At 50.8% G+C, this 20,612-nt stretch overlaps 1 protein-coding gene across 3 annotated transcripts; it reads right to left on the reverse strand.

The window, feature by feature from the left end:
* Positions 1–277: 277 nt before the first annotated feature.
* On the reverse strand, positions 278–20,585 carry LOC100547584 (Krueppel-like factor 5). Of its 3 annotated transcripts, none has more exons than XM_010715322.2 (5): positions 20,311–20,585; positions 10,909–10,953; positions 7,350–8,253; positions 4,979–5,038; positions 278–2,255 (listed from the first exon to the last, which is right to left on the reverse strand). In XM_010715322.2, the coding sequence occupies exons 1-5, from the start codon at positions 20,473–20,475 to the stop codon at positions 2,077–2,079; spliced, it is 1,353 nt and encodes a 450-aa protein (XP_010713624.1). In that variant the 5' UTR covers positions 20,476–20,585; the 3' UTR covers positions 278–2,076. The 3 variants fall into 3 exon arrangements, with proteins under 3 accessions (XP_010713624.1, XP_019473784.1, XP_019473783.1); XM_019618239.1 differs by lacking the exons at positions 10,909–10,953; positions 20,311–20,585 and adding exons at positions 8,444–8,480; positions 10,123–10,321; XM_019618238.1 differs by lacking the exons at positions 10,909–10,953; positions 20,311–20,585 and adding an exon at positions 10,123–10,322.
* Between the last annotated feature and the right edge of the window lie 27 nt (positions 20,586–20,612).

Consider the following 20,612-nt stretch of genomic DNA (forward strand, 5'->3'; position numbering starts at 1 on the left):
CACTGAACACACAGATGGAGACAGAAATAAAGTAATAAAAGCTGAGAGGCACTCTGGTTTCGCTGGGGATTCTTTCAGTGTTGCCTTTGCACTAGTAGGACATCTGCATGGCAACATTTTGCATATAGACTAGAGGTGCAAAGATGGACTGGAATGGGCTATTCATTATGGCACATCTTCCTCAGTCCCCCATCAAAATAATCTCAAATGCAACAAAAATATAGATGTGTATCTATGTGAGGATGAGCAGATGCATTTTTTTCTGTAGTAGAAAAAAAAAGAAGAGATAATCAGGTAAATTATTTCAAATTCCCCTAAGATTTAAAGCTGCCTGTTGCCTGGATCAGCATTTCTTGTTTGTCAGCATGTGGGTTTTGGGCCCCAGGAGATAGAAATGGGGGCAGCTGGAGGTTTCTGTCCCCAAAATAAAACGGGGGAGCAATGAAGTCCCTCTAGGAGAGTGACGGGTGAGGGGTGAGCCCACCACCAGCCCCATAGCACATGCAGTGAGCTGGTCAATCCAGTGTCCTGTAGTTTAACTCACATGTTTAGGAGGTTCAGCCCATTTTGCTCTGATCCTGTCCTGAGGGTCTCCAAAAGGAAGCAGGAGGAGAAACCAACAGCACCTGCCCCAGTATGTTGGCTTCTACCGCTTGTACACACCAGACCTCAACACACACAGAGACCCCACAGCCAACAGGATGAAATGTGGATAAGTCCATTGGCCCCCGCACCCACTGCTCCCCACCAAGTCATGACGGAAGAGCTAAAGTAAGGACATGAGGACGTGACCATGACCAGAGCTTGGTGGCCATGGCTGCAGTTAGCAAAAGATCATTTATGGGCCTGAAGATGCTGCAGTTCAGTTCCCAGTGAGGAGATGCATCCATCCACACGTTCCTTAATTTTGTTCAAGGATGAATTAAAGAGAAGCTGGGGTGGGGGGAAATCAATATTCTGTTGAACGCACCAGGCCCATTATTTGTTCCTGATTTATTTATTACCTCCACAGCTGCCGGTTGAGCTGGTGTGGCCTTGTTCTGCCCACACCTAAGCTCTGGTAGGCTTTGAAGGAGAGCCAACGTGCCCTATGCGTCATGGCACTTGAGGAAGTGGGGGGAGGCACCTTGCAGAGCTTGGGGCAGGAAACCAGTGAGGTAGGTAACATGATCACATTCTGAACAGCAGGATTTATCGGAATTTGTTTTAAAGATGCTTCTTTGGTTCTTCTTCCCCTTTCTTTTGTCTAAAGGTGGTGAAACAGCAACAGCACAGAGCCAGCGTGATGAGTGATGTCTGGTTCCTCATGCATGTGGTCAAGGCATAAGCAAAGCCTGCCCTTTGGAGAAAGGCATGTTCTGGGAAGCCAGAGCTCACAGTGAGTTCCTTGCTGTCCCCAGAGTGGCTTTGGGACCTACTCTGGTCCTCTCAGATTCATCTGGAATCACATTTCATCTTGGAAGCAGAAATGCAACGGACATAACCAGAAAATCTATCCAAGCAGGGCAAATGCCCTGGGTTCGACAGGATACAGCTTCTGCACTGTCCCTTCTGTGAGTATTTCATACTTTCTTCTATGCCCCCATAGAGACCGGGGCTGTCAACCCAAGCAGCCATGGGCCGCAATTCTCCATGTCACCAGTGCCAGTCATGGCCATGAAATGGGGCAGTCCAAGAGGATTTCACAACTAGTGGGACACCCTGGTCCACCAGCCTTCCCAGCCATCCTTTGACTCCCCAAAGGCACAACCTTGAAAGGGGCAAAACATCCTCAAGAGCTCAAGACACCAAGGAAAGCTGGTTCCAAGAGACAAATAAATAGCAGGTTTGCTGGAAGAAAGACCTTGCCACCCAAGACCCATCGCCCTGGTGCTACAAGGAGCTTTGTGGCAAGATCAGTCTGTAATTATCATTCTTTTTTAATGGTATCTGTTTTAAAACCAGGTTGGGGTGGGATTCACCTTCTGTCCTGCCAGTTGACCACAGCACGGGGTTGTTCCTATGTACAAGTGGAGGACAGGTCCCCTCGAAGAAGAGTCCCAGCTGCCCTTGGAGACATAGCAATGGAGGTGGTCCCTAGTTCTGGTGCCGCTTCATGTGCAGTGCCAGGTGGTCAGAGCGGGAGAAGCACCGGCCACAGGCCAGGCACTTGAAGGGCTTGGCACCTGTGTGCTTGCGGTAGTGCCGGGTCAGCTCGTCGGAGCGGGCAAAGCGCCAGTCACAGCCATCCCAGGTGCACTTGTAGGGCTTTTCACCTGCAGGGAAGAGCCACAGGTCATCATCAGAACGCAGAGAACAGCACGGCCACCTGCCTGCTCAGCTTGCCCTGCGCCCGTCTCCTGCTCCTGTACAGCTAAAAGGCACTTGGGGCTGCCCCACTTCAGGACCACTGTGATGATCTGCACTAATAAAGGTCACTGCCATGGGAGGTCAGTACCTCAAGCCCGTTGGATATCTGTGTACAAATCTTCCAGAGCTCTTTTTCTTTTTGACTAAAAAGCCAAACTTTTTTATTTTTGCTGTTAATGTGGGATAAGGGGTGCACCATGAGAAAGAAAGGCTCCTCAGAGCCTTGCATCTTGGAAGCCACCACCCATTTTTCCCAGCCCTGCAGTAGCTGGACGTTGAGTTTTCCTGGGATCATCAGGCATGACATAATGCCTCCTCCCCACACACACACCTATTCCCCAACCGAAATCAATGGCGTTGTGCAACCCCCTGCCAGCTGGGAACCGGGTTGGAGAAGCCCGTGCCCGCCAGCAGTTCCTGGCCACCGCACTGAACCCTGGCTGCAGCCCTCTCCCTGCTTGGGTGTGGTGCTCTCAAATATTAGCCCTCACTCTTAACAGCCTGAACAAGCAGGCAGAGTTCAGGGAATGTGCTGACTTTCCCGACCTCAAATATTTACTGTTTCATCGGCCAATTGCTGAGCGCACCATCGCGGCATGAAGGCACGCACGCACGCAGCGTGCATGCATGGGCATGTGCACAGTGCTCCGGCACGCTCACCAGCAAACGGCCTGTTCCTCCCCCAGCCCTGCTGCCAGACGGGCTGTGGATTTGGCTGGGAAACAGAAAACACACGGCCGTAGCAAAAGCAGCAGCCTCCAGCACACACCAGACCACATACTCTAGGGTTGAATGCACAGAGGTGGATCTGGAGGAGATGGGGCACTAAGATGACATCCCGCTCCCCAAAAAGCTCCACACGGTGTGTTTTGTGATGGCGGGTAAAGGCAGCAGTTGCAGTCATACTTGAGGGCAGGTGCAGGGGTCTGTCAGCAATCATGCCGGCATGTGAAAGCGAGATTTGCACCGTGCAACCACAAACATTGTCCCAGGCAGGTGACCTGGCTGGGTCAACCCCACCAAGGCCCTATAGCTTCAAACAATACCAGGTTGAGCTCCAGAATGGAGGGAAAATGCTTTCCATTGTCCCGTGAGCTGGCTCCATCTCCCAGGACAGCACGGCAGGGCAAGCTCAAACAAAGGGCCCAAGCTGGCATTCCCAGCCCTGGGGGGGCGGGGAGCGGATTGGTTATATATTTAATCTCACAATGGCACCCAGGAAATGAATGGTGTCTCCAGGAGATGAATACAGCCCAGCCCATGGCAACGGACAAACTGCAAGAAAAGACCTGAGTAATGGTGTGCTCCCACGGTCTTAACCCCTCCTGGCAGAAAGAACAGACCTCAAAAACCAAACACAGACATCCCGAGCTTGCCTGCATGTAGCCTTCAACTTTGGGTTCCCATTTTTTTTGCCACCACTGGCAGCTCTCCTAGTGGCTCAGGTCACTTCCTGGGCCCCCTGCCCTTCCTCCTGCAGCAGGTGAGCTGGAAGATGGCAACCAATCTTGGTTTCCTGCCTTGTTACTGGGAAACACGGAAAAATGACTGCACTTTATTGGGTTCAAAAACCACCCAAGTTTGCCTGGATACATCTTTATAGCGTGGTTTGTAGGGACAACGTGTGTCTCATATAAGCTGCATCCCTAAGTGGCGCTCCAAGAAGGAGAGGAAAAAGAGAGATTTAATTCTAGAGCCAGACCCCTCATGTGGCCCCAAGTGCAGATCACCGTTGTGACCAAGGTTTATCAGTGCTGGGACAATGTCCTTCCTGCATGTCTCTGCCACCCCTTCCGTGTTGCTCCCTGCCCAGAAATACTGAACCTCATGCACAAAGAAAGTCTTCTGGCCAGCTTGTGGGAAGGGCTGATAAGGTGGAAAAGGAACTGAGCCAAGTACAAGAGCTGATTCCCAGCCTCAGGATGGGTTTTGTTCGTTGTTCATAAAAAAGAAAAGTGAACTCTGGGCCAGCTTAATTGCTTTCAGTAAAGATCAGCCCTCCTATAAAAGAGATTTATGAGGGCACTGATGGTTCCTGGACTACCTGGTGATCTGATAAAGTTTCAGGTATAATAAATACCTTAATGAGGAGACCTGTGCTTGAATGCACAAGTGAGCTGGGTCTGCTGCAGGCCAGCTGGCTGTGGTGGGAGCACAGGGACACCAGCCCTTACCTTACCTCAGCACCCTCACCCTACAGCCAGAGGACAGCCACCAGGCAGCAAGCAGTCTCACAGAAGAGATGAGCTCACTATGAGCCCAGAAAATCCAGCTTGGGAGCCATGGACACCTCTTCAGAGGTCAAAGATACGTACCACGTGCCAATAGGCAATTTTTCTGTTGGCTAGGCAGGATCTGAGCTGGCCAGGATTTGTGAGATCTGGAAGGAGGATCCTTCAAGCCACACGTGACAGAGGACAGGGGACACCTCCTTCTCCCAGCCCACTGGGAGAACCTCCTAGGAGTTTCCTGCGTCCTAGACTATCCCTCCAGAAGGCAACAAGCTGCATAAAGTTTTCAGAAACCAGCGCAACCATTGGGCTTTTGTTACCATTAGCATCAATAGGCTGTCCTGACAGCCACCCCAGCTCAGGGCTGGCAGTTTGCTGGCAGCATTTGGTGCTCTTACCTGTGTGAGTCCTTTGGTGTGCCTTCAGGTGGGAGCTCTTGGTATACACTTTTGTGCAACCTGTGAAAACAGCAAAGACAACTTCCCAGTGAAAAAGGGGCTCTTGTTGGAACAAACCTAGAACATTCATGTTTGGGATCAGGGACAGAGTGGGCCTTGAAAAGCACACTGAGTAGCAGCATGCAAATAAGCCTGGACATCTCCATTCTGCTTCAGCAATATCTAAAGACATTGCTTGTTCTCCAGCACAGACAAACACTGACAACTCTCCATCTCTTGCTACACAACCGTGACACTCATAGGCACTGTGCTGGGAACAACAGGGGATAAAGCCAGACCTCAGCTTTCAGAACTTCCCTGGCCTTCCAGGCAGGATGGAAATATCAGATTCACCACCACAAGCTGCCAGCTGCTGCTTGTCTTGCTGGGCTCCAGAGGCCACTGGTACCACTATGGTAAAGTGGGAGGGAAAGTGGGCTCTGCAACAGACTTAGCAGGCATGATGAGGCCGGTTCCCAAGAGGCACAAAGTGGGACGTTTTTCAGATTAGCACCAGCAAGTTTAATCAGAGAAAGGCTCTCAGCAGAAACACTGTGATTTTGGCAAAAAAGTTTCAACAACAAACATCGCCCAATGAATGACTGCCCATTCTTCCTTTCACCTGGTCTGAAGAAGTTCCTCATGTTGCCTTTATGGCGCTGCTTCATTTAGTTTTGACATGAATATTAAAATATAAATTTGAATTTTTATTACCCTTCTAATCAACATGGTCATATTTTTTCTTCCCATGTTTCCACATCATCTAATAAAGCCTTGTGCTACTTCCCCATTCACTTGCAAAGTACAGTTTATTTTCCCAATGCTGGCATTGCCACCAATCTAACACCACACCTGCAGATACTGTTTGTCATCCTGGAGAGCCCAGAGTAGCATCCCTCCCCACTGGACTTTGCAGACATTAAGAGCAGTCAACATTCCAAGTGAGATGGAGTCAAAAAAAAGCCTGAGCTCTTAGGAAGATTTCACTGAAGACCCCCAGCAATGCACTGTATACCTTTTCCCACCAACAGTCTTTAAGCAGTTTTGGGTTAGACCTTCATTTTCCAAACCTTTCAGATGCCAACAGAACTCTCAGCAGCCCAGATCCTTGAGCACCACTGCCCATAAAAACTCGGGGGCATTACAGTTCCCAACCTCTGCTCCCCTTTGTTGAAGACACACGCCTGTGCTCAGTCACAGCTTTCCAGCAGAGAGAGGACACAGAGGCTGAGCACACCCCACGGAGCCCAGTTTAGCTAAAACTTTTTGGTTTTTCAGAAAAAGATGTCTCTAAAAGAGAGAGCGCTCATTCAGTTAAAGGAGAAGCTAGTAACTTCTGGGTGGGTCTACCAGCTCCTCATCAGCAAGGACGCATGAAAGCCATCATACCCTCCCAGTGGCAAAGCTGCTAACAATGAAAACCAAAATGACTGATCAACACTTTCAGTTCTGGCAGTTCCTTTTATTTATTGTGATGGGCTATCCCAGGTTCCCTGCAGCCCACAACCCCATTAGCCAAGCAGGAGGGCAAACAGCTAGTTTGTGCAGAAGAAAGCCCACCTGGACGTCACCTTGCCCTTCCTCTATCCCTTTTCAGCTTCCAAGAAAAGTTAACATCTGGCAAAAGGCTTAACACTCAATAGAGGGAATGCCTTTTTTTTTTTTTTTTTTGTGCCGTGGCACAGGCTGTGGAAGTCCCTGTCACAGTATTTGTTTGCAACAGGTGCTTCAGAAAGCAAAGGCCAACCTCTGCATTTCAGCTCCTCTCCATTTGCACTTTTGCCTTGATGGAAACAAGACTGAAACAGGCCAAGCTCTAAGCAGAAATTAGGTGAGCTAGTGCCCAGGGTATGAGACTGGGAAACAAAATGATCTTTCTTCACCAGAAGGACCCTGCTTGTCCCTTTTTGCTAAAGAAGAGGTCAGGGTTGAGGATTCCCCATTCTTTCTCTCCCGTACTCCTGGAGCAGCCAGTCTGGCTTGTAGGGGAGCTGCACCTTGGTAATGTGTCCTGAAAGACATGACTCTGACCAATCCTGACTGAAGCAGAGGAGCAGCCTCCATCCCAGACCCATGGTCCATCCACACCTCCTCTGTCCTATCTCCCACAGCTGTGAGCAGGAGGCAGACAATTCAGCACACGCTGCTAATTGCAAAAACATGGTGGCAGCTTTCAACAAAATGTCAGAATCATAGAATCACCTAGATGCAGAACCTGAAGTCACTGATGGGTATGACTCTTTTCTCTTGGTTCTTGGTCAATCTCCAAGCAGCCCGCACTCTCCCTGTGCCAATAAGGGATCCCAAAACCAAGACAAAACAGTGGAAATACCTGGATAATCACAATGGTGGATCCTCCTTTTCTCCAGCTCAGGGTTGTTGCGTCTGTTATATTTGAGGGTCTGCATGACAGTGTGCCCTTGGCAGAGGGTCCCAAGGCTGCTGGGGACTGGAGGGACCTGGGATGACTGGACCAGCTTCAGTCCAAAAGTAGCTTCATAGGATGGTGGGGGAGAGATGGTGTTGATGAGCTCTGGTTGATTTTCTGGGCTGCCAGGCTGCGAGTTGGGGGGTGAAGGTGGCAGGTTCACCCCTGGCACAGAATAGAACTGCCCTGAGATGTTGAAGTTTTCCTGTCCTTGGGAGACATGTGAGTACTGCTTAACTTGCCCTCCAGCCTGGACATGTCTGTGAAGCACACTGGACATGGCGTTACCTGTGGACATGGTGACACCACTAAGGCTGTTGATGGCTGTGGTGCTGTTTGAGGAGGGTGTCAGGTTGGTAAGATCAGCGTTGCCATTGCCAAGAGGCATCTGGTAAAACTGCGCTTGCTGTGAACTGCTGGATAGCGAGATATCAGAAGGCATCTCCTGCTTGATGAAGATGTTATTGACTGCCACTGACTGGGGCATGCTAAAGACACTGGTGAAGTCAGGCAGGGTCTGCGTGGAGCCTGATGTGGAAGAGCAGGGCTGGGAGAAGCTGGTGCCAGGCTCTGTCTTGATCTGCGCGAATGGCGTCATGGGTTTGGGGGATCGGTAAAGTCCAGTGCGTAAGTGCGTGGTGTCGGGCAGGATCACATTGATGTTCACACTGTAAGGCGTGGAAGTGGGTTTCTCTGTTGAGAAGAACTCATCTACCACTGAGGCACTCTCCCGGCGGTATTTCTTGTCTGGTATCATGGGGACGGGTGGCATCTGGTTGGAGAGGTACTTATCCATTTCAGATCGTCCCTGGGGTGAAAAATACAGGGAACAGAATTTGTGAAGAGCAGGCTTTATAGGAGTTCAATGTTCAACGTGTACTAGAGGGGAACCAGGAGAGCTACAAGCCCAGGTATCAGGTGTTGCAGCGATCAGCTTCACTCTCTGACTCCCAGAGATGATGTCACCCTGTCCTCTGTCCCACTTCCCTCCTACCTACCTGCAGTGGTACCAAAGGCTGAGCAAGGCCAAGGATGCTGTCATGAAAGAAGTTCATCTTGATAATGATGAGACTGGAGATATTCAAAACTTGCCTGGACACTTTCCTATATAACCTATTCTGAGTAACTTGCTTTAGCAGCGTGGCTGAACTAGATGATCTCCAGAGGTCCCTTCCAACCCCTACTATTCTGTGATTCTGTGATTTAGCACAGTTCTTTGGTCCTACAAATGACAGCATTAGATGTGGGATAAAACGTGGAGCTCTGCCCAAGTCAGCCTGGATGTGTTTGGAGTAGCTCACCCTAGACATCTTGACTCTGGCCTGCTTTAAACTCAGCAACCTGAGATGTCCTCATTTTACTCTAGGGTGGACAATATTGAGAAAATTAATTGAGACAATTAATCGAGAGTAATTTTGGCTACAGCATTAGAAACCTAAGAGATGTTGGCACAAATTTCATGGACTGTGAGCCTAAAATGGAAACTGCCAGGCATACTGTTGCTGCTTTGTCTTGGTAAAATGACTCAGCCCTTGGCCAACGTCTGGTTGAGTTGTGCAGCCCTGAATTGCCAGGATAACAGAACCTATAGCTCAGCCACTGCTTCTCAGAGTTCATGCCTGATGCAGCATCCCACTGGATCCAGGCCCAATAATTCAGCAACCTGATGGAGCAACCCGCTAGGAAACTCATCCCCTGGCATTTGATGACTCAACTTTCTGCTCTTTGTGGTTAAATACACAAGCACTAATGCTCTTCTATAAAGCTACAGCCTTTAATTATGTGGTTATCCCTGTGTCAAGCTGATGGCAAAGCCCTCATAGACTCATTGATATGTAGAGGAGCTGGCAAAACTGCAGGGCTTCCCTGGCAGAGCCTACAGTGCACTTGAGGAGTGCAGGCTGCTCCCATCCCACACCCATTATGCTTGAGCTGAGGGCTGTGCCGCTGTGAACTATGCCACCAGGCCAAAGTCATCTCTGCTGTAAGTTCATTGCTTTTATCAAAGCTGGACAGGATCCAAGGTACTTTCCTCGCCCTTTCCAGCACATCACCTGTGCTTCCAGAGAATTCAAAGAGCCTTTGCACCTCTGCAAGTCACACTGGCAATGCACGACTAAGCTGGCTTCCACCCAAACACAAATACATGCCACCAATACATCCTCTTCTGCATGAGTGAAAGCTCAGAGCAGAGGACCCATCCTTGGGCACTGTTCCAAAATCCTGGCCCCTTCTCTGCTCCCCCCACACCACCCAGTATGGGAGAGCCACGCCACACAAGGAGCTGAGCCCTGAGTGCTGCTTGTGTGCCCACCCTGGCACCAAACTGGACCCCTGGGTGGGACCGGAGGCTCCAGATGCCGCGCATACCTGAGCGATGAAACGGCCCCACTTGCTGGGGGAGTGAAACAGGGGGAAGGCGCTGGATGCCTTTTACTTCTACCCTTCCCTTATCTCTGGTATTTGAGTTTCTCACCTTCAGTTCCCAGGAAAGGTCTCCCCTCCACACTCAAATAGGTTCTTATGCAGCGGGTGGCCAGGCAGGTATATTCGGTGGAGAAAGGGCTCTAAGTTTGGACCCCAGGCTGCACTGTCACTAAGAGACCATCCATCTGTCCAACTGCTGTCACTGCCTTCCCCTGCCCAGTGTCTCCCATCCCTCTCTCCTCATCTCTACCTGCAGATCAAGCTTTGCTTGGTCCCACTCCATGGAGCCTCATAAATCCACTTCTGATTCTAGGCAGCCCCAGGGGAAAAGGGGTGCTAGGGCACAACTTCTCAGAAGAGCAAAGCAATCGTCTTTGATGGGACAGGGAAGACTTTCAGCCCTGTCCTTGGCTGCAGAATCACTGCAGGGGTGGAGGTCCCACCCTACTGGAACTTAAAGCATCACAGTGATGCCAGTGATGCTCTAGAATTTGCAGGACCCCAGAGGTATCCTCAGAAGAGCCACTTGATTTGTTTGTGGCCCAGGAAAACCTAGCAACACTAGGCAGCACCTTGCTTGCTGGGCACTGAGCAAATACTTAACACCAAACCATTCACCTAAGCACCTCCCACCTAACACTTTACCCCCAAACCACCCTTCACAGCTGACACAAGAGCTGGGATGACTACATGCAGGGATGCCTTCCTGTCATGCCTGGGTGGGATCCAACTCAAGAATCCCAAATGCAGGTGTCTCCTTCTAGATGCTGCTTACACCACTTTTCACAATGGAGGACATAGCCTCACTGTCACCCAGATGGCTAGCGTGGACAGAGACACCATAGGCAGGGGGAATGCACCCCTGCTAGTGGCAGGACCTCAAGGAAGGAAGGAGTAGGGAGATGTCACCACGTCCTTACCACCTTTTTCTGAATAGGTTGCTGTGGCCTGCCCTGGGATGGGGGGATCTCTTACAGGTACCTCTTACAAACAGGGGCAGAAACAAGCAGAGAGAGGAAGAAGGAAAGCTCTTCACCTCGAGAGTGAGCGGCATCCGCTGTTCCATCCTCATGGGGTGCAGCTGTGGAATAGACAGGGCTGTGTTAGTGGAAAGGTCCTCCTGAAGCCAGCCCACCTCCCGCACCTCTGTATATTCCACCCTTGCAGCCCCAGCCAGCACCCCAAGGACATGCATTTCAGAGGCTGATGGAGGAACAAGCAGGGCTGCAGGGACAATGAGTAAAAACCTGCCCCCTAAACTGTTCTCTCTAGTACCCTATTTCCATTGGGGTTTCACCAGTGGTTCTCTTCAGAGGTTACCCAGAGCTGGGGAGCCATCCTGAGTAGCTGGGAGAACCTCCATTTTCCTCCAGCCTGGAGGTGGGAACACAGCCATGATACTGCCCTCCCTCTGTTCACCAACAGCAATGCTTTTTTGGCTTGCTTTCCTCTTCGGAATCACAGGCAAGGGGAGGAGGGGCAAACCCGGTTCCCAGCTCATGCAATCACACTCTTTTTTTATGTCTTAATCCTCGCCAAGGGGTGGAGAGGGCCCTGACATTGTGTGTGCAGGATCAACAACAGCCTACAGCCCACTTTCACTCCACACCCTTCTCCTGCAGCTGCTGCCACCTCTCAGTGTGCCATGCTTCTCCTCCACTGGCATTCACCCTAACCACGAGGTTTCTCCAGGATTGTGATGAAGCCTCATCTCCTCACCATAGGATTATTCACATGCTTAATAAGCCGGACAGTCAGAGCAGCAAGGGATGGAAACCAGACTAGGCTTCACTCTCAAAGCAAACCAGTAAAACCAACTCAACTACGTTTTCCCACCTGTGAGGTGTACATATTCTCAGAGCTGCATCCAAATGGAAGATGTTTCTTACAGGTTGATGACAAACCACAAAACCACGTGGCCTTGATAGGACAGGTGCCAAAAGAGCTGGGGACATAAGATCTGCCACCCCTGGAGGGCTGCTGGTCCCATTGGCTGACCGGAAGCATGAACAGATGCTTCATGGTGAAGCCTCTGGGATAGAGTTATGATGGTTTTGGGGGATTTGCATCCCATCACCTGCAAGAAACAGCTTCAATACCACATGCACAGTTCAGCCAAGCTCCTGGGAGGGCAGCTGAGGATTCTGTGGTAGCTCACATGAGGCAGGAATGACCAGAAATGCTCAGGCCTGTTCCCCCCTCCCCATCTGACAGGCACAGGCAGAAAATTAACTATTTTCTTGCCTCTCTGAGAACTAAGCCAATCACACAGCCACAGCGCTCAGTGCACCTCAATACTGCAAGAGCCATCCCACTCTGGCTCTATGGAGAAAGACTACACAGGGCCTTCCAGATGAAGGCCCAGCGACTCTTTGGAGGGCTCAGTGATCCAGTTTCCCTTATAAGCATCCGTAATGGCATTGTTGAAGATGAGGATGAGACACAGGGTCAGGAGATGGGCATGCCCCAGGCTTCACTGACTGCACTGACAATGGTGCCAGCAGTCATGGGTCACTAGCTCCAGCAAAAACCGAGCCAAGGGGAAACACAGCCAAAGCAGACATCAACAAAACCTCCATGCTTCAGAGGCCTTTCCTCCAAACTGGGATTTTCAGTTTGGCCAGGAAGGGAATAGTTTTCAGTGCAATAGAAATGCTGAATTTCTGCATTTTCCCCTCAAAGTCACAGTATCTATTTCTGACCATATAGGAGGGTCTTTTCAACTGCCAGCAGAAAGAAAACAAAAACCCATGCAGGCAGAGGGAAAGGACTCCCCACTCTTCTTCTCTCTCTCAAATGGACGCTCCTGTGGCCAGCAGACACAGACCCAATTCCTCCCACTCTGCCAAAATCCCGACTTACAAAAACCCTGCAGGAGTCTCCTGCCTTGGCAGCCCCCATCCCTCATCTCAATCCCATCCGAGGCAGGCTGAGTAGTTATCAGGACACTGATCAACAAACGTAGAGCCCCAGACAAACATTTCTTGGCAGGATGCACAAAAATGGGAGCTTGAGCCAATCAGGCCATTTTGCCAGCAATTAACCAGGAGCATCGCTAAAAAGGTGCGAGGCACAGCTGACCAGGCAGGAGGCGGGACATGTCTTTCCCATGATTAAACGCTTTCTAATCTGAAGTTGATAAATAACAAACCGCCATAGAAACATCAAATGTAGTCACCACAGAGGAACAAGGAGAGAAATCAATGTTTGCTAAACAGGCAACGAGCTCATGAAGTTGGCAGAGAAAGCAGCTGGGGGGGAGGGAAGGGGAGGAGGAAGAAGCAAAGAGGTTCTTCGTTTTTTGGTGTCTTCCAGCCCTTTTGGCCTCAGCCCCCTCCTGCTCTGCAAAGTAAGGACCCTGAACCCATTGCCCACTCCCCAGCTCGGGGGGAGGAACCTCCCCAAGCATTCATGGGACAAGGGCAATGATGGCCAGGCCGTGGGATTACGTAGTGCAGTCTGTTTCTCCTGCCTGCACCTGCATGAAACTCCAGCCTCCAAGGGAATCGGCAAACAATGGGGAGGATAATCATCAATCAAAAGCCATGGCAAGTACCTGGCAGTGCCCCTTTAAAGGTACACGTTATAAATAGACCGTATTTATATACAGATTTGGTTCAATATCAGCATTTATTGTCTTCCTAGTTAAATATTGACTTGGGTAAATATTTGTTTCTATGATCATTTGGTTTTGATATTGACCTCGATCAACGTTATTTTCTGTTTGTTCCTCAAGTCTTCTGGAACTCTCTGCAAAACAGGATTAGTAGAGAAAGCCCCAGGATTCTTCCTTTCAAGTTCACAGGGGCTAATGCCTAGCTGCTGCAAACAGCCCAGCACGACTGCAGGCAGCAAAGCCAAACCCTGGTCTTAGGTAGGTGGGTGTCACAGGTGGGCTCCTCTGATTGCTCCATCCCAAAGAGGTGAGGAGCAACTCCTAGAGGTAGCACTGCACCTAGAGCATTCAGCATTAGGTGCAATGGGGCAAGATCCATCTTCACGAGCTTGGGCCACCTGGAAAGCGAGCATCTAAGCTGAAGTCTCTGTGCAAGCCCTTTCTGGAGCCCATGGAGATGGCTGCCAGAGGTGATCTGCCCCACCAGCTTCCAATTTTGAAATTTTCACACCTTTCCATTTGCAAGAGCACCACTGAGAGCAAGATGAGGGATGCACCCTTTTCCCAGATTTTGGAGCTGGAGCTGAGCCATGCTGCCTTGGAGGGTTATTCCTGAGCACTGTTCTGCCCTTGCAGTTGAACTACCTGAGTTAATTATCACCTCTTGGAACTGAGGGATTTTCTTAAGCCCAAGATTTGCCATTGAGGCAGATGTGGCCAGATGGCCTCTGGCTGAGCCAATAGGCTGCAGTGTTTCCAGCAGGCTTGCTGACTCTGTTTGCTATTCCTTTCCTCCAACGACTGATAAGGACTCGCTGAAAGGCAGTCTACCTTGGTTATTTATCACAGAGACCATGCCACCACAGTCAGTGATCCCAAAGGCCAGAGAAAGCAGAACACCGTCATCTAGCTCCAAGGTCAAGTACCCAGAAGAGGGCCAGTTTGGAGCTTCAGGGGGCTTTGAGAACACAAGCAGAAATCTTTCCAAAAACAATGGCTTAAATGAAGTAAAAAATATCTACGATAGACCTTAGAGGAAGCTCTGGTCCTGCTGCACCATCTCTAGGCCTTACTGAACACCACAGCTACCTGGTCCACCTAGCCTTAGACAGATCTAGGTTGGGATGAGAGGTCTCACGTCAATCGTAGAGTAACCCCACACTGATTTTCCCTTTCCCAGACCTACCAAGCACAAAACAATTGCCTGCATGGAGCCTGAGAGTGGGCAGGAAAGAGGGACAGCTTTCTCCTCACCCATTGCTCCCTACTCTGCCCTGGCAGAAGGAAAGCCCTCTGAAATTGTGTCTTCATGGGAGGGGATGACATGAGGACATCTTCTTGATAAGTGAGTCATGCCTTTGTATGCAGTTTTCTCTTTCCAAAGTGCTGTTGCTCAGCAGAGGCTGGGGCCAAGCCCATCAAAGCCAACTGGAGGTTTTCCATCAACCTAAGTGGGCACACATTACTGGAGGCTGCACTGGATGGACTTTGGTATGGATGCTTTTCTGGAAAGATCAATGATACAATGCTATTTCAAATCCTGGAAGATCAGTCCCAGGCAAAACATGCAGTTCAAATGTTCCCCCAATTAAGGCTTACAACCAAAAGTTGACCTCCAAGAGCCACACAGCCCCTGCTGCTCTCTTCAGCTAGAAGCTGGCCCACCTGCAGCACCATTTCTCCATCCTGGTTGCAGCCTCTGTTCCAGCACTTCCTCTCCTCCAAATCTGAGTAGATGTAAGCTCTCATATGTTCTCATATGTTGCCCACAGACAAATTCATCCACCCATTTCTAGCTACTGCATGGCCAGTGGGCACTAGGCTGGTTCTTGAGCTCTCCAGCAAGTCCTGAACCAATGATGGGAGAGGCTGTAAGAGCTCACAGGGAGCTTCTTCCAGCCAGATTATGGGTGGGATTCATTCCACCTCACTCAAACCATCAGAAAGCTCATACTCATCACCCAGCCTCTTCCAATCAGAAGAAAAGATGCACATTCCCAGGGCAAGGTCTGACAAAGGCAGAGTGAGTCATCTGCTGCTTGCTGAGGCTTGTGAAGTCCTCCTGGCAATCAGCAAGTGATAAGACAGGCCAAAAAGCTTGTTCTTCCTCGTACAATGAGCAAAGCAGACCCAATACCCCGTGCACGTCTGGGAGAAGCAAGGTCAGGTTTCATGTGCAGACAGAAATCCCACCATCTCTGCAGCTTTCAACTTCCTCGCCAAACCAGTTAGCAAAACAAAACAAACCCTAAGGCATGTAGAAACATTGTATTTGAGTGAGTAGGTCTTTGGGCCAACTTTTTTCTGGGCTTGCACAGCACCTAGCGTGTTACAAGGCCAAGTAAACACTGCCAGTATCACCACTGCGGACTGAGAGGACACTTAGTGCAGTCCTTTCTGGTGTGCACGCTGCCCTGTACATTTCCTGGCATCCATGCTGCCAGCAGGATCCTCAAGCAGCAATCCTCAGAGAGTGTCCTCCAGCTTCCTTCCCTCAGCATAAACCCTCTCCTTCCACATTTTCCACACATAGAAATGAATAGCCAATTGCTCTAATTAATGGAGACTAATCAGGGCACAGGCTGACAGGTCACATGGAGAAGGGTGCTGAGCCCTGGAGAAGATCCAGCAGGAGCATTTCATAGAATGGGGCTTGCCAGGCCCTGGAAAACATGAGGTGATATCCCGGAGATGACGTCAAACAGCCAGTCAAGCTAATGATCAAGTTCTCCCTAAAGGACGATGCAGAGGCACCAAAATACCAAACACCGAAGATGCTCACAATGAAACATTCTGTTCTAAAGTAACAACAGATTGAGCAGTCAGAAAGGAGTGACTGAACTTTTCCATTTCGTTTAACAGATTTGAGTCATTTCCATGCTATTAGCGAACACCATCAAACCTTGCACTCTTTGCAGGGGTTTTCAGTGAAAGCATTAACCTACCCCTCCCTTTGGAGGGAGCAAAAAAACTGATGCTAGCAAAAAAACTGATGTACAGGCAAGGATGAAGGGCTGGGCAGGCATCTGCATCTTTGTGAAACAAATCGCCTCAGATACGACAGGGGTGACAGCGGATGGACAACCGACTACACTCCTACAAGAAAGAAGTAGCCGTGTTTTTGGAGGTTGGACGATCTGACCTGGCTCTAATGAGACCGATCTCTTGCCATTCTCCTGCTAGTACTGGAAATACTACAAGGAGCAAGGTCATTAAACACATCTGAATACTTGCAAATCCTGTCCTTGGTGGAAATTCGAAGGTCTCTCATCACATTAAAAAAAAATTAAAAAATAATTTTCAAAGAATTCTCCAAGCATTTCTGAACTTAATGAAAGAATCTTTGTTTGAGTTTCAATCTAAGCTTGGAAGGGGCTGAGCCTCTTTGATGTGGGAAACAGCCCATGGGGTTTTTTTGAGAGTTTTCATGTCAGCTCAAGTTCTGAGAACATCTGAATTGTAAACACTGGTTATCCAATCCCCAAACACCAACAGTACCCTGTGACTCACCTAATTCACCAATGGAGCACGAGGAAAGCAAATATTCTAATCAAGGGGCTCAGCTAACAAGACGGTGTAAGTGCGATTATTTGCAGTGGATGGGTTAGATAAAGGAGCTCACTGGACCAGGGAATAAAGTAGCGTAGGTAGCTGACCAAACAGGTTTGAGAGAGGAAACTTGGTAGTGGATGATGCACCGGTCAAAAATGAGCTGCCCTAAACTTTCGTGAGTAATTCCAACCTACGTGTGCCTCCCACAGCCATTCAGGAAGAGTGATAAAGGGAAATCCGTTGCATTTATTACGAGTCGGAGTCCCCTGCTCACTCCCTCCCTCCCCTACCCACCTTTTTAGTGGTCAGAGACAAGCAAACACGTTTTCCTGGCTGATTTGCAACCTCCCTCATTCCGGGAAACAGCGGGAGGGAAGACAGCAGCACACCTGCAGCACCCCTGGCTGCATCCCCTCCTGCAGCTGCCCGCCGAGCGCAGCGTCCCGGTGGAACAATCGCCCTTTGTGCCACGTGCACAAAGCCACTGTGCTCCCACAGCTCAAAATTCAGCCAAGCTGCTTTGTCCCACACCTCACCACCAGGGAGTCTGTGCATCTGGAAGATGCAGCAAAATTAAACTGTAGTGGTAGTGGGTGAGTTAAGATGAGCCCACCACCAACCCGACAGGTCTCCTTGCGAGGACATGGGGATGAGCCTACCCTCTTTGCAGACACCAGCTCAGTTCCCTGCAGCCCTGCAGACACCTGCCAGGCACAGAGACCACCAGATGTGCAGACCTGCAGGCTGGTCCTGGAGGCTGTGAGCTCTAGTTGATCCCAACACAACAACTCCAGTCCCCTCTAAGCACCCATCACCCTGGATCCAAGCATGCTGTGCAGGGCACTGGGTCACTGAAGAACAGGAAAGCACATCCCTGCTCCTCACAAGACCGACTAGTGGAAAGGGAGGCAATCAAAGAGTATCCCGAAGTTGGAGTGGACCCACAGCGACCATTGAGTCCAACCCCTCGCTCCACACAGAACCACCCAATATCCAAGCCCAATTTGGAGTTTGACAGTGATGTCCAGATGTTCCTTGAACTCTGGCCGTGCCCACTGCCCTGAGGATGTTCCATGCCCATTGTCTTCTGGGGTAGACCCATTCCCTGACCCCCTGCCCCTCCCCTGACACAGCTCCATGCTGTTCCCTCAGGCCCTATTGCTGTCACAGAGAGCAGAGCTCAGCGCTGCCCTCCACTCCCTGTGAGAGCTGCAGCTGCTATAAAGGCTCTGCTCAGCTCCTCTGCTCTGGACCCAACAGATCCAGGGACCCTCACACACCATGCCCTCCAGGCCCTTCCTCATCTCTGTAGCCCTCCTTTAGATGCTCTCTGATAGTTTTATATGCTTCTTATCTTGTGGCACCCAAACCTCGAGGTGAGGACACACCAGTGCAGAGCAAAGTGGAACAATCCCTTCCCTCGCCTGGTGGCAGTGCTGGCTCTGTACACCCCAGGGCACGATTGGCCCTGTTAGCTGCCAGGGCATGCAGTCATGGCAGTAGACAGGCTGTGTTTTCTCTGTTCTCTCTTCACAACCACTTCTACATTGGGTCCTGACCTCACCCAGTGTTGCAGCAGGCCCAAGTGATCCTCCAGCATCAGCTCTGCAAGACTTGCAACCAGCGTGACCCATTGAATCACCACAGCCATCCTCAAATCCTACGACGGGACTCCCCCGTCAGGCCCCATTCTCTCCTGTTTTAGCAATACAGCCATTGTGATGAGCTCCCTTAGCACCTTGTGCTGCTCACCAGTTGCAGGAAAGCACACTAGGAGCCAGCTCCTGTCCCACGTGCTTGGCAGGGACCAAGGGACACGCCACCACCATCACGCTCCCGGCCATACAGAATCATCCCCAGGGTCACAGAGACCTGTTCTCATGACTTCATTTCCACCAGCTGAGGGGCAGCTCTCACAGGAGGGCAGGGTCTGGGTTTGCACCACAGAGAACAACACTTGCACCCAAGGAAGACAGGTGGGAAGCCATGGGTGGCTCCAAGAGGCTCAGGGCACTCAGCAGCAGGGTCACTCAGCTGCCCAGAGAGCAAACCCAGCCCAGAGGGATGCACCCCCTCTCTGACAGCAGCCAGCCCTGGGGGTGTCGCAGTGGGAAAGTCTCCTTCTCCCCTGGAACACCCCCCCGAATGCACCTTGAGTTTGTTTATTTTCCTTCTCCCTCTCCCTTCTAGTACCAGCCTCTTGAGATTTAAAGGGAAAAATTCTTTTTGGTCAATCCAGTCGAAACTGGAATGGGAAAACATTTCTATCTCCTTTCTTTTTGCTTTGTAATTTGGGTCAAAGTAGCTGGCAAGGCCGAGAAAAGGGCCAAAACAATTACAAACTCCATAAATGCCCAATCTCCTCCCAACACGGATCAAATAATGTTTCCACCAGCAAAGAGCTGCCCCCCTCCCCTTGTTAGAGCAGCAACTTGTAGAGTGGGGAAGAGACTGAGATAAGGAGACCGCGGTGGGCAGGCTCCGGGGGGCACTTGGACGCGCTGTGGGGCCGGAGCAGTGACGGGTTACAGCCTTGTCTGGCAGCACCGACAGCCAGCCCCGTCCTGGCAAGCCATGGCAGAGGGCAGAACGGGACGAGGTGTCCCCATGGGGCAGCCATGGGGCTGGGAGCCGCCCTCCCGCCACCTCGCGGGGCCCCGCTCACAGCAGCACTGGGAACACGGGGATCATCAGCCATGGCCCCGCTCGCCCCGTGTGCCTGGGGAAAGAGGTTGGAACAGCAGCTCCCACTTGATTCCCATTGGGAAGGACGGCCTTGTGGCAGGGAGAAGCCTCGGCACCCTAAATCCTGGTCTTTATCCCCAGAATGCGTGTGGGGAAAACACTGGGCTGGAGAATTTTCAGGTGCATTCTATCCCGGCCATGAGGCAGAAATAAGATTAATAATCATAAAAATGCTCCCCTTGCACTATGCAATCCCAGTGTCTGTGGTGTCTCCAATGGCGCGGGGCCCTGGGTGCTCCCTGCAGCGAGCAAAACCCATTCCAGGAGCAGAGCTCTGCTCCAAAACTCCAAAACAGCAGAGAAATGCAAGGAAGGGAAGGAGAAAAATATGAAACCAAACATGTCCAGGAGAAAGAGCCACAACGGGGAAAGGATGAGCGGGCAAAGCGGTTGAGGTGCCAAAAGCAAGAGAAAAAGCAGAATCAAACCACATATAAACTGAACAAAACAGAATTAAAGCAAATGCACGCAGCTATCCGTCTTCAGCAGGAGGCTGTAGCAGCCTTCCGGGGGCCTCCGCCTTACCTGTGCCAGGTCAGGAGGGTTGTCCGGGGCCCTGGCAGGCGGTTTGATGTCCTCAAAGACGGAGGTGTCCTCGCCAGGCTCCCCTGACATGGTGACGGGCTTCAGCGGGGTGAACGCTGAGGAGTCGTCGGGGAGCGGGGCGCGCAACACCAGCCCGCTGCTCATCCCTGTGTGTGCCCACTGCCAGGGACAGAGCTGGGGGAGAGGGAGAGGAAGAGGAGAAAAGGGGGTGGATGGGAAATGGGGGAAAGGTGGAGAGGGAGGGAAGAGGAAAGGGGAGAAGAGGGGAGCGGAAAGGAAAA

This window comes from Meleagris gallopavo, chromosome 9 (assembly GCF_000146605.3).
Source record: "Meleagris gallopavo isolate NT-WF06-2002-E0010 breed Aviagen turkey brand Nicholas breeding stock chromosome 9, Turkey_5.1, whole genome shotgun sequence".
NCBI classification, from domain to species: Eukaryota; Metazoa; Chordata; class Aves; order Galliformes; family Phasianidae; genus Meleagris; species Meleagris gallopavo.

What these genes read in the sequence shown, in the direction of transcription:
- LOC100547584 (XM_010715322.2), bottom strand. Translation starts at nt 20,475, where the DNA reads ATGAGCAGCGGGCTGGTGTTGCGCGCCCCGCTCCCCGACGACTCCTCA. An exon ending in CCACCATTGTGATTATCCAG is followed by an intron (nt 5,039 to 7,349) that starts GTATTTCCACTG and finishes CTGTTTTCACAG; the next exon opens with GTTGCACAAAAGTGTATACC. An exon ending in ACACCAAAGGACTCACACAG is followed by an intron (nt 2,256 to 4,978) that starts GTAAGAGCACCA and finishes TCTTCCCTGCAG; the next exon opens with GTGAAAAGCCCTACAAGTGC.